At 37.9% G+C, this 13,052-nt stretch overlaps 2 protein-coding genes across 3 annotated transcripts; both read left to right on the top strand.

Moving 5' to 3' along the window:
- Positions 1-5: 5 nt before the first annotated feature.
- Positions 6-2,073, top strand: LOC131469698 (gliomedin-like). Its single transcript, XM_058644966.1, has 5 exons — positions 6-94; positions 189-254; positions 449-574; positions 659-809; positions 929-2,073. Exons 3-5 carry the CDS (start codon positions 493-495, stop codon positions 1,389-1,391), a joined length of 696 nt encoding a protein of 231 aa, XP_058500949.1. The 5' UTR covers positions 6-94; positions 189-254; positions 449-492; the 3' UTR covers positions 1,392-2,073.
- A 522-nt stretch (positions 2,074-2,595) lies between these two features.
- Positions 2,596-12,726, top strand: clpxb (caseinolytic mitochondrial matrix peptidase chaperone subunit Xb). Of its 2 annotated transcripts, XM_058644931.1 has the most exons (15): positions 2,596-2,906; positions 3,401-3,475; positions 4,216-4,376; positions 4,513-4,627; positions 6,568-6,722; positions 6,849-7,008; positions 7,935-7,976; positions 8,496-8,672; positions 8,813-8,977; positions 9,799-9,887; positions 10,011-10,175; positions 10,260-10,559; positions 10,712-10,804; positions 11,126-11,232; positions 11,340-12,726. In XM_058644931.1, exons 2-15 carry the CDS (start codon positions 3,424-3,426, stop codon positions 11,428-11,430), a joined length of 1,872 nt encoding a protein of 623 aa, XP_058500914.1. In that variant the 5' UTR covers positions 2,596-2,906; positions 3,401-3,423; the 3' UTR covers positions 11,431-12,726. The 2 variants fall into 2 exon arrangements, with proteins under 2 accessions (XP_058500914.1, XP_058500915.1); XM_058644932.1 differs by lacking the exon at positions 7,935-7,976 and having other exon boundaries at positions 2,598-2,906.
- Positions 12,727-13,052: the final 326 nt, after the last annotated feature.

A 13,052-nucleotide genomic window follows, 5' to 3' on the forward strand; every position in this document is an offset into this window, starting at 1 on the left:
AGAGACTTAAACGTTTCATTTTATTTTACAGCCTCACTTCCTGATAATGTGACTCAAAAGGAGAACATTACCAATCAGAACAGTATTGAAAGTGGTAAGAAAGTGTCACATGTATTACATTTGCTTTCAATGTTGACTTGTTTTACATCAAATTCATATTCTAAACTGATTTTAAGATTTTTCTCTAGACTCTTTATATCCACTCCATAACACCAGGATCACAGGGACAGCCAATGAGGGGGGAACAAGAAATGGTGAGAATGGATCTATCTATCTATCTATCTATCTATCTATCTATCTATCTATCTATCTATCTATCTTTCTATCTATCTATCTATCTATCTATCTATCTATCTATCTATCTATCTATCTATCTATCTATCTATCTATCTATCTATCTATCTATCTATCTATCATGTCTATATGTCTGTCTTTATTCATTCCTTAGAGTGTGTTATCAAAGCCATTAAATGTTCGGAGAAAACACTAAAAATGAAAAGCACTTTTGGAGCGTGGATGTCAGATGCGTCGCGGCAGGATGATGGTCGATATTGGCTGGCCGATCACTTTTCAGGTGATTGATACAGCAATTCATTCTTTCATCATTGCAAATGCTGCAAATCATCATGGGTCTTACACACTGACATTTCTTCACCAGGTCGAATTTTGGCCGAATTTCAGAACATTTCAACCTTTCAGAGCACAAGCAACAAAACTATAGATGTGCGAAAATTCTATCAGGGATGTGGTCATGTTGTTTACAAAGGTGTTTTTTACTACCACAATGGTGGCACAAACAAACTTAAAAGGTAAGTGTCTGTGTCAGACACACAGGATATGATTAACTATATAGATTTTTATATTTTTGTATTGTCTTTTATGTGTCTCGTTTAGCATTTTAACATGTGATCAACTTCTGATTCTACAGATTAGATCTGAACACTGGGAAAAGAGACTCTTTGACCATGGGAAACAGCAGATTTAACAACCTGACTTATCTTTTCTGCAACTCAAAGACGTACTTCAAGTTTGCTGTGGATGAAAATGGACTTTGGGTCATTTTTGCATCGCATACAGATGATATTGTGATGGTAGCGAAGCTCAACTCTGACTCATTCTCTGTGGAGTATGTCATTAACACAGCCTACCCTATGACCAAAGCAGGAAATGCTTTCATTATTTGTGGTGTGCTGTATTTTACGGATGACAAAGACAGGAGAGTGACACATGCCTTTGATTTAAAGAAAAAGATTCCTCTTGATGCAAGTTTTGATTTACGGCCAGATACAGGCATCTTGGCGATGCTGTCATACTATCCCAACAAAAGGCTTTTATACATGTGGGAGAACAGCAATGTGAAAACCTGCAGGGTCAAACTCAGAGTGACCTAAAATTACCCAAAAACAATCTTGTAAAATTAGCATTAAAATGATTTTTGAAACCTCTTACAGAAGTTACTGCATTTTATATTTTTTGGAATTACTGTGTGATGATCTATTGAGTACCGAGTAATGACCACATGGTTTGATATGAAGAAATGCATGGCTTACACCTTGCATCACACAAACAGGGGACAATTATTTTTTGAGGTTTATGGAGTTGCAACTGATTTTGCCAAAAAAAGAAAGATTCTGTTCTTATTATGGGTGTATAACAAAGTAATTTGCCAAATTTTGCTCTCACGTATAAGCATATTATTTGTGGTAATTAGTACATATGGTATGTACAAAACCAAAACAAATGAACAAAAAAGGAGCAAAGGGTTTTAGCAGAGTGACATAAGGTAGCACAGGTTCCATGTTTCAATGTTTGCCACGGTAAATATTAAAATAATTAAAAATAATTAAAAATATTAAAGAAATGTGTTTGTCTTATGTTAATCTGAGTTGGTTGTTTTTGCTGATCTATACTGTCACTGTGTGTCACACTCTGACAAAAGTTAACAGGGTCACTTGAGATGGTTCAGATAACATGGTTAACCTGGCTGCATTAAAGTAATATTATGATCATTCATACTAGATGGTTATTTATTTTATTTTAATTAATAATCCACAGACTTACAGTGGGGAAAAAAAAACCTAGTTACACAGTGTGTATTACTTTGTTTGCTTAAATAAATGTCATATTTTACTGCCAAAAAGTGAGTGCTTAATGTTATCCTGGTGAAAACCATGTAAGTTTGTGAAAATCAGAAGTGAAATAGTACAATTATATGATACTCAATTAAAAGTGCCACTATAGTGATCACATTTTAAAAGAGTACAAAAGGTTCAAGGACATACATCTCAAAAGGAACACGTTTGCTAATTACAGTACAACAATAAAATAACGTCCAAAACTTTTTTTAAATTATTAAAATCTTGAAAAAAATACAATGACCTCAATACACGGAAATGATATGAATTAAAATGGAATGAAAACCTTTAACTTTCCACATCTGGTGTCAACTTGAGTCTAAAGTTATTATTACCATTATTTAGTATTAGGAGGAGGAGTCTACACATTTACGAGCACCAGCAATGCCCCCCTCTTGTAAATTAGTAGATCTCCAAAAGTCTGGATGGTTGTGATTTGCATAGACAGCCTCCATGTTGTTCTACCAATGAGCTAGTGTTACCCGTAGCGGATGCTATCTGGTTAGCCGTGGAAACGACCTAGTTTCCAACCGCTAGCATTAGCGTTACATCATTGTGGGTCGTGTCTATAGACCGTATGGTCGTGTCCCACTTGGGAAACGACAGCCCAAAGACGACATTGTGTACCAGTCTGTAAAAGTAAATACGGGGACTGGAGAATGTGACGGGCTGACCTGTAAAACTCCAACAACATATCGGAGCGGCAGTGACCTAGCACATTTGTTTTTCTGGAGGGGGTGTTGCAAGACCCGAACGGTTTCATCGTGCCTTGTGAGTAAAACTAGCTTGTCAATTACACATTAATGCCTTAACATTTACAGTAACAATGCTACAAATAAACTAGCCACTCTGCTCAACGGCTGGACAGTAGTGGACATCTGTCCTACTGGGGTCGTTTGCCACTTCTACGAGAGACTATTTAGTCAGCTCTGCTCTGGGCCTAGCTTCGGTAGCCAACAGTCATTTGTTTATTTAACCTAGCTAGCGAGCTGCGTTGTTTATCTGACACTGTCTTATTAACGTTAGTTAAAACCAGGAACCACACCGAATGACTTAATTCCTGAGTACAAATAAATTGGATATACGATATTTGTTGCTGATTTGGCAAATTTGTATTTCATGACCTAACTTGCTAATGCTAACAGTGACGTAGAAGTTACGAAATGTTCAGCCCTCCCTGCTATCAATGCAGAGAGGGAGCCACCGTGTAACTGAGCCAACTCCTGTTTGTGTTTGTACCATGTTAACATTAAGTTCATTTCCAGGGTTTTGAGTCAAAAGAAGAAATATGTCCTGCCCATGCACTTCGGCTGCTAGGTTGTTGCTAACAGCTCACAGAGGTAAGAAACTGAAAGCACACACCCTGTTAGAGCAGAATGACATTGTTTTGTTTGATCCCATTTAAAGTAGGTCTCCAGCTGACCTAGATCACTGTTTACAATACAACTACAACATCAGGTGGACATTTCTCTTTCAACAGTTCAGAAGGGACTGATGTCAAATTACCCAGTATTTCTAAATCTAAAACTTTATTAATCCCCTTAGGGAAATTACTCTGCATTTGACCCATCATAGAATTAGTAACAGTGGGCTGCCACACTGAGTAGTGCCCGGGGAGCAATGTGGTTGGGTACCTTGCTCAGGGGTACCCCAGCCCTTTTGACCTGGTGGGGACTTGAACCGGCGACCCTCCGGTTACAAGCCAAGTTCCCTTTCCACTTCCACTTGTATTTCATGGAGTTGAGTTAGAAGTTAGAACAATAATTTAATGTAATGGTAAATGTTTACATTAACCACACCATAGAGGCAATGTGTAATTTCATTAATTCCACCAAATTGTCACCTATTTACAAAGTGCAGAGACAACCAAATTTTAATGTTAAATTGTATCACTTCATTTGCAAACAAGTTCTAGTTGACTGAATGACTATGAAGAGAAAGAAAATGACTTTATGACCTCTACAGTTTGTCAAAGCTCAAGTTCATGCTTTAACATGTGATGAGCGTGTTTGACCAACAATACAAAGCTCAGAGAAATGAAATATAGTTTATTATAATGAATGACTTGCTATTGTTACAGGATTGTCCTGCTCCCGGATTCAGTTCTTTTCTCTGAGTCGGCAGGGTTCTTGGGAAAGTCCTTTACCTACCCGGGTGCGGGTGAGGACGTTTTCAGACACTGCAGCCTGCTATGCCTCGAAAGATGGGACACCAAAGGACAGTGGAAGTGATGGTGGAAAGGTAATCTTCTTGGATAAATATAGTTATGCAGCCTTCTTCTACTGTACAGCACCACACCAGTTTCTACATGGGGGGGGGGGGGGGGGGGTGTTATTTAAGTAATTCAATATATGCTGACATAATCATGTTTATACAGAAAAGCGTCAATGAGGGGAAGAGACTTTCTGGCTCGGGAGGATCCGGCAAGGGGGGAAGTCAGCTGCGCTGCCCCAAATGTGGAGATCCATGCACACATGTAGAGACCTTTGTCTGTAAGTAAGCTTTTAAATGTCAGAGAACCATTTAAGTTGTATTTTTATGTTAAAATGTATATACATCCTTTAATATTAAGAGGAGTGAGTGTTAATATCATGCTCATATCTGGAACAATTTTTGGGTTATAAGCAAAATGTATGTGAAAAAAAATGAAGGTTGATAATATAGAAAACTGCCCCCAAGCACATGGACAAGTAATTGTTTTTATTAATGAGCCTGTGCAGAACTATGTTGTTACAAACCCTGCTACAAGACTGAAATGTCTATTAAAACAGTAAATATTCAGTCTTCAGTACTTTTCTGGCAATTTTTCATATTAAGGGCATTAACATTTTTTAATAAGATTTTTTTAAATAGATTTCTAATAAGTATTTTTTGCTTTGTGTTGCAAAGCATTGTTCGTTAGAAGCTGCTGCTATCTTGACACAAATAAATCCTAGTATGATTATTAAATGGTACAACAATTTAATTTAATCGGTCAGATCGTTGACTTCCGCTTTAGTTTGTGTCAGTGATTGACCAAGGGTACACTTCATGCACGTGTTGGTTACTCAATCATTCACAATAAGTAACCCAAGAGAAAAGTGTACACCCCCACTGACATTATGTCATTCACCACCATTTTACACAGTTGTGTTTGGAAATATTAAAATAGAAAGTGTCCTGAGAAATTACTATTTTAAATTACACTTAGTAATATTTACTGCACCTATAACCACCCAGGTATATGCTGCCATATGAACACTATTTAATCACCTGAAGTTAAGAGGTAGTTAATTGTGTGTCTTTCATGTGTGATTATAATAATTTCATTCATGCCCCCATCTAGACCAGAGTTGAGGTGAAAGTTGGTTTAATTATTTAAATGTATTGTTAACATTTATTGTTTTAAATTGTGTGAAGTAAAGAATATACAGTCAGAAAACTATTGGGATTTAATTTTCAAGTTTTTTGCATCAGATGTGAGAAGTGCTCTGTGCTCAAGACTTATCTTTGCATGTATTTCTTGTCCTGTCAGTGGAGACCTGTAGGCAGAGTGCCGTCTTTACCATGATGTAAATATTAAATGGATAAAGGATTATGTAGGAGCTTATATTTGTATGCCTCCCCACCATCTGCAGATGTAACTAGAGGGTCATATTTTTGGGTTTTTAGTCTGTACGTCCAACAATCCCATTCTTGTAAATTAATTTTTGTAAGAGGGAATCCTTTCCTATTGGCACACACATTCATCTGGGCTTGGTTAGCATTTGGGGTTCAAGGTCACTGTGACCTCAGAAATCGAATGCATTTTTAAGTTTTTATGGCATAATTTATGTCGGTGTATTGTTTTATGCAATTCTTTGCAATTTGCCATGTGTCAACTTCATGCTCCCATTGGAGTGGAGTATACCTAATAAGAGCAGAATGGGAAGGAGGAAAGATGACACCCAAAAGGAAGCTAGAGTGTTATAAAAAACAGTAGACTGTGACAGGTGTCTTAAAGAAGACGCCTGTCACATTGTAGTATGCCTTCTTACTTTGAGGACATATAAATAATAAAAATACACTACTTTGTCCCTCTGGCTGGTTATAAAGAGTGCATTGCCACTACACAGCAGTGACTCGATGTATAGTAAACCCTCACCTGTCTGCATTATTGTTATTATTTGCTTTAATGCCTGCTGTAAAAGGCATAAATCTACCATCATTCATTAAAGTAGCAAAATGCAAAAGAGAAAAATGGATGGCAGTTTATTCATGTGAATGAATCGTTTTATTTAAACATTTAACGTTTCAACATGCTTTTTTTAAAAGAAAAAAGAGTTGATATTGATAACCGTCTTGATGCTTTCAGTTTGTGAATGGTTTATCGATTAGCTGAGCTGTTTTTCACAATCTCTCAAAAGTCTGTTTATTATTATTGCACTGAATATTGTTTGTCACTCTTTTATAGCATCAACACGATTTGTAAAATGTGAGAAATGCCATCACTTTTTCGTGGTTCTGTCTGAAACGGACTCAAAGAAGGGGTTAAACAAAGAGCCAGAGTCTGCTGCAGAGGCAGTAAAACTGGCATTTGCACAGAAACCCCCCCCTCCCCCTAAGAAGGTAAGAAATTGAAGCATTAACAAAAGTTGCTATAATGAGCTTTGAAATAACTATTAATGAATTGTGACATGTTCTGATTTTATTAGTTTTAAGTTTTAAAATTAAAATGTCTCTTTTCCCCTCCAGATATATGCTTATCTTGACAAGTACGTTGTTGGCCAGTCCTATGCAAAAAAGGTGTTAGCGGTTGCAGTATACAATCATTACAAGCGTATCTACAACAACATTCCTGCTGGAAGTCGTCAGCAGGTTGAAGTGGAAAAACAGCCCTCTCTTACACCTCGGGGTCAGTATTATCCTAATTTGTAGATGTGATTCTGCAAATTTGTCTTTGTTTTTAAAGTTTCTTTCATGTACCTTTTACAAATTGTGTACATATTGATTTTTCTTCCATGGATCAGTTCCACTAGTAAGTCCACTGTTAATATTATAATAGCGTAGCCAAACATTGTTGCAGTCTGATGGGGGAAAATTAGAAAGTAAACAGGCTGTTGTTGAACACACAGCTGATGTGAATTTCATGTAGAAACATTAACAACATACAAGATTATAATCTATATTAATGTTAATTTGCTGTATAAATACTAAAACAAATGCATTTGCAGTTGTCACAATAAGGGAAGGTACATTTACTAAAAAGTTAGAAAAGGTAAATGGTCTGTATTTATATAGCATATTTCTACTACCGACTACTCAAAGCTGCTTTTAACTGTAGTTTTTCACCCATTTACACACACATTCACGCACACTTTCATACAGCACATCCATGTGCAGCGTATTTTCTATCACACCTCTTTCATACCCACTCACACTCCTGCCTGCACAGCTGTCGGGGGTGTGTCTAACAGAGCCGGGAGTCTAACTCACAACCTTCCAGTTGAAAGAAGACTCACTCTACCACTGCTTAACATAAAAATATGAAAGGCACCATGACACATTACAAAAGTAGCACAAGAAATGAAAGAATTAAAATGTTTATTTTTTATTTTTTATTTTTTATTGTCAAACCTGTTGCAGCTATGGTCATAATCAGTCTTCAGTTCCAATCAGTTATAATCAGTCTGGAATTATAACCTGTATTCTTTGGCATTTGTTCAATCATTACCATACATGATGAATGTGTAAACATTGTTGCAGGATTGCATTGAAAATGTAATCATGGCAGTGATTAATGATAATATTTATTTGAGTACTTTCATCCTCTTCCTGTAGAGATAGAGATGAGAAGACGAGAGAATGAATACAGATTCACAAGTAAGTGACAAATCGCCCGTAGTGTCACCGATGTCTCTGCCAGTGTCGACTGTAGAAGTCTTTAACACTCGCTCAGCACTTTTTTATTTTCATGAGTTGCACAAATGCCAAACTCTACAGACCTCAGTGACCCCCGTCAGATGATATATATAGAGTTGTGAGTGTTAGTCTTCTCATTTACCTTCTCATTTACCACGTGAACACAGATGAGCTATAGAATCTGTTGCAGTAATAAAGTGAAAACTATTAATGTTTGACCAAACAATAAGATATGGTAGCCCAGTGACCTACATTCATTTCTGTTCACTTTGCTATTTTTAGCCTGTACATGGAAACTGTTGATACTAAACACAGACTGACACTTAACCGTCAGTGAATGGTATGTTTGAATTGTAGCAGCACTGTTTCAAATTCCAATAATTATTTTCGTTTTCTTTCCTGTGGTGTTGTACGTTCCTAGTCAGGTTTTTTCACTTCCCAGTGACAACGTTAACCCTGTGGCTTGATGTGTTGTTGCAGAGCTGCTGCAGATTGCAGGCATCAGTCCTCATGGAAATGCTCTGGGTGTGTCCATGCAGCAGCAGGCCAGCCAGCAGACGCCTCCGGAGAAGAGGGGCGGTGAGGTCCTGGACTCCACAAACACTGAAATTAAACTAGAGAAGAGCAACATCATACTTCTTGGCCCAACTGGCTCAGGTTAGTGTCAACAATGTCTTGAACTGTAAGAGTGCAAAGTGGCACTTACTACATCGTTGTTATTATTATGTGGTTTATTTGTAAATGTCATTCTGCTTTGTCCAAAGAAAATTGATTACAATTCCTCCAATATCACTCAGGTAAAACATTGTTGGCACAGACACTGGCACGTTGTCTGGATGTTCCCTTTGCAATTTGTGATTGCACCACACTTACTCAAGCTGGATATGTGGGAGAAGACATCGAGTCTGTGATTGCTAAACTGCTGCAAGATGCCAATTACTCTGTGGAGAAAGCACAGCAAGGTGAGCAGACGCACTGAAATGAACAGCCCTACAGTGTCTCATGTTTAAATAATACCTTATGTTTTATAGTCAGCACAAAAAAGCAAAACAAGTTGCCAAACCACAAAGAACGTCTGCTTTCTTTGTTCACCATGCCACATTGTCTGGCATCATCATGCCATCAAGGATGGACAAAATGGAGCTGACAGGCCTATGGAAATTAGAGAAATGCATATTTGCACTCAGTACTCGCATTATATATGCATCTAGAAAGTTTTATATACACAGCACTGAGGTTTAAATCAAAGTTGCAAAGACAATGGACCAAAAACACAAGCTAGTTGTAAATGCAAGGTATCAATACAAGTTGGGGGCCAGCAGCCAGTATATAAAAGTTTGAACAACATATGACAGTAAGGTATTTGTTCTCCATCAACCAACATGCTGTGTAAGACAGAGGTGATACTATCTCAATAGAAATCGTACTGCCTTTGTTTCTCCCTGTTGTTTTGCTGAAAGTATTGTCTTATGCTAATATAATCACACTCTTATGCTCTCTACTGTGTTGTATACCAATATAAACTTTTGCAGCAATTACACTTAATCAGCCACAACCTGTTTTTTCCACATTCACATAATTTCTCATGTGTCGTGGTTGAAAACATTAGCAGAAAGCTGACGGACACAGATAAAGGTTAGAAAAACATGGGCTCAAATTGAGGTCAAAGAAATAAAAGTTTTCAACTTTGAATCTTGAAGGTTAATCAGTGATGAGCTGTCTATGGTCAGGGTACAAGTCAAACTTACACCATTATGACCCAGTACTTCTCATTTATGTGCAGGTATTGTGTTTCTGGATGAGGTTGATAAGATTGGCAGTGTACCTGGGATCCATCAGCTCAGAGATGTGGGAGGAGAAGGAGTCCAGCAGGTCAGAATTCAATCAGTTACAAGAGATGCAACATTACTACAACTTGTTGATTTGTTTGTTGTGTTTTTGCTCGTTATATACATCGTTATTTTTAAGATGCTAATTAAATTGTTCTTATCTCAGGGTTTGCTTAAACTCTTGGAGGGAACAGTTGTCAATGTTCCCGAGAAAAACTCCAGGAAACTGAGAGGAGAAACTATGCAGGTCGACACAACGAACATATTGTTTGTTGCATCAGGTGCCTTCAATGGACTTGACAGAATAATCAGCAGACGAAAAAATGAAAAGGTGAATTTAATATCTTAGACGTGATTGTAAACAGATGTTCAACCAGGATTACTGTTTGTAATTATTACCGTCCCCTTTTTTCAGTATTTGGGATTTGGAACGCCTTCGAACCTGGGTCAAGGGCGCCGTGCGGCAGCAGCAGCAGACTTGGCCAACACCAGTGGCGAGACAGACACAGTGGCAGAGATCATTGAGAAAGACAGATTGCTCAAGCACGTCGAGGCTCGGGACCTGATCGAGTTTGGAATGATCCCAGAGTTTGTTGGCCGTCTTCCTGTGGTCGTTCCTCTGCACAGCCTGGATGAGGAGACGTTAGTTAGGATCCTGACTGAACCACGAAATGCTGTGGTGCCCCAGTACCAGGCGCTTTTCAGCATGGACAAAGTAAGGACTCTGACATAGAGGTTGAATTCAGGCACATAGACTGCTCTGTGTGTACAATCCTTTAATAGATTTACAAGTAAATAACTTGATAATTAGGAACATGTTTTTTTTTTGTTTGGAGCTAAACAACTGGCTTGTTTTATTTGTTTCAGTGTGATCTCAATGTGACTCAGGGTGCTTTGAAAGCTATCGCCAGGATGGCTCTGGAGAGAAAAACGGGAGCACGTGGGCTCCGATCCATCATGGTATGTGAAACTCTTAAATATCACTGTCAGTGTTTAGGTATTGGTTACATCCAGATATAGAAATGAATGCATATATTGGTTGACAAATGTCATAGAAATAGGATATGCCAAACTGGTTTATTGGTGAGATGAGAATCTAATGGTGAGACTGTATGTCAGGGAACTATGGTGGCCTTCACATCCCAGAAATAATCAGTTAAGATGGTCATAAACAAAAGTAAATTCAAAGTGATGATTGTAAGGCTACAAAAGCCAAATGATTTTTAAACCCAGTGAACCCTCCTAAATGTTACACACCGGACCTTTTATCTTTTCCTATAGGAAAAGCTGCTCCTCGAGCCCATGTTTGAGGTGCCACACTCTGACATCATAGCTGTCGAGCTGAACAAAGAAGTTGTCCACGGAAAATCCCTACCTATATATTTGAGGTCAGTATCTCTCAGCTCTCAGATCAGAGTTACATGCACGTCATGTTGTAGATCGGATTCCTGAAGCTAAGCATTAAAAACCTGAACCTCTTCATTGTAATTTTCAGAGCTCCAGCCAAGGAGTCGGCAGAAGAGGAATATGACTCGGGCATTGACGAGGAGAACTGGCCCAGACAGGCGGATGCTGCGAACAACTGAACATCATGTTAAACATTTTCAGCTAAAGACGACGCTGCCTGAAATCTTAAGATTAATATGAATCATTGGATACCAACTGTTGGTTTTCTTGTAGCCCCCTGACAAATGTGTGGTGTGTAGTGGTAAAGAAGGTTGTTGGTTCTCTCTGAGGATTGTTATCATGATTAACAAATTATAATAGTGTAACAACCTTTGGTCCACTGCATCAATGTTAATTAATTAGTGGTGCACTCACATGGTGGACCTTTATAAAATATTTCAATCTCTGGGGATTGTGAACTTTTTTATCTATATACAGATAAGGCTATTTTATTCATGAATGGATGTGTAGCTAGTTATTTGTTTTTTTTTCTTTTTGTGGTGATGGGCTGCAATGGGAAAGGAAGCAAATGGAAAGCAAACTATGGGATCACACTGTACACTTATACGTGGGCTGCTTAGAAAGTGTAGATGTGACATTACCATGTCCGATAATGCCTTATGTCATGAAGGCATAATATTCCACAAGCACATCAATATTTTTGATGTGTTCTTCTTTACACCATTGTTATAATGGTGCCCACAGTGAAATAAGGCTGTAAATGTTGAGCTACACTGCTTAGGTAACATTTGTAAGCCGTTTGTATGACATGACCTCTAAATAGGAGAACATATTTTGAAGTGTAATGCACCAGCATACTAAACAATACAATTACAAAACAATTACCTTTTTTAAAAAAAACAGCCGGAATGGTTATGCTTTAAGTATTTGTCTTCCTCCTTTAACCCACCCTTAAGGGAATGTACATGTGTTTACTCACAGACCTCCGTTCTCACAGGATCAGTTCAGAAGACTGTTTGACAGGGCAGGAAACTGAAGCGTTAATGAATCGTCCTGTTATTATTTTAGTAGTTATCCCCCTGTTTTCATGACTCAAGTGTATTTCTTAAACAGATAGTCTAACTGAACTGATTGCCTCTTTCACAGTCAAAACCCACTCTGTTAAACTCACTTCATTTGCAGTGACATAATATCCTGTTATTTCATAGCACCTCAGTTCACACGTCTGCATTCATGTCTTCACCAAAATGCTCTCTGACTGAACCATGCTGCTATACTCTTGATGCTGTTTGTGCTTTAGAATGTGATTAAACTAGATCCGTTCTCCTTTTTTTTTGGTTTTATGTTTTTCTTTCTTCCCTCATGCTTTCCTGTTTTCAGAGGTCTGTTACTGAACCTGTAAACAACCCACGATTGTGTGTCTGGAACTTATTGTTATTGTTTAAAATGAAAATAAAATGTGTATCTCTGTACAACGTTTGTAATTGGTCTACAACTTGAACTCTTCTGAGGTTAGTACAACGCGTCAGTGCTGAGGCGTATCTTAGTCACCACGCTTGTTAAATAAACAAATATGAAAGTGTTGTGCTGCAGTCTTGTGCTGTTGACTTTATGTAATCCGCTAATCTCTGGAACACATCATACCATTGGTTTCCCAATACCTCAGCATTTCCCTAATCCCAGTTTAAATCCACAGTGTAATTACAAAGTCAAACTATAGAACTCTGCACCAAAAAATAAAATGTTTAAAGGTCAACAATAATATTTCTTCATGCAAAAGTACTGAATGTAAAATATTTGG

The sequence above is a fragment of the Solea solea genome, chromosome 12 (genome assembly GCF_958295425.1).
Source record: "Solea solea chromosome 12, fSolSol10.1, whole genome shotgun sequence".
Lineage (NCBI taxonomy): Eukaryota > Metazoa > Chordata > Actinopteri > Pleuronectiformes > Soleidae > Solea > Solea solea.

What these genes read in the sequence shown, in the direction of transcription:
- LOC131469698 (XM_058644966.1), top strand. Translation starts at nt 493, where the DNA reads ATGAAAAGCACTTTTGGAGCGTGGATGTCAGATGCGTCGCGGCAGGAT. An exon ending in GCTGGCCGATCACTTTTCAG is followed by an intron (nt 575 to 658) that starts GTGATTGATACA and finishes TTTCTTCACCAG; the next exon opens with GTCGAATTTTGGCCGAATTT. An exon ending in GGCACAAACAAACTTAAAAG is followed by an intron (nt 810 to 928) that starts GTAAGTGTCTGT and finishes CTGATTCTACAG; the next exon opens with ATTAGATCTGAACACTGGGA.
- clpxb (XM_058644931.1), top strand. Translation starts at nt 3,424, where the DNA reads ATGTCCTGCCCATGCACTTCGGCTGCTAGGTTGTTGCTAACAGCTCAC. An exon ending in GTTGCTAACAGCTCACAGAG is followed by an intron (nt 3,476 to 4,215) that starts GTAAGAAACTGA and finishes CTATTGTTACAG; the next exon opens with GATTGTCCTGCTCCCGGATT. An exon ending in GCCCTCTCTTACACCTCGGG is followed by an intron (nt 7,009 to 7,934) that starts GTCAGTATTATC and finishes CTCTTCCTGTAG; the next exon opens with AGATAGAGATGAGAAGACGA.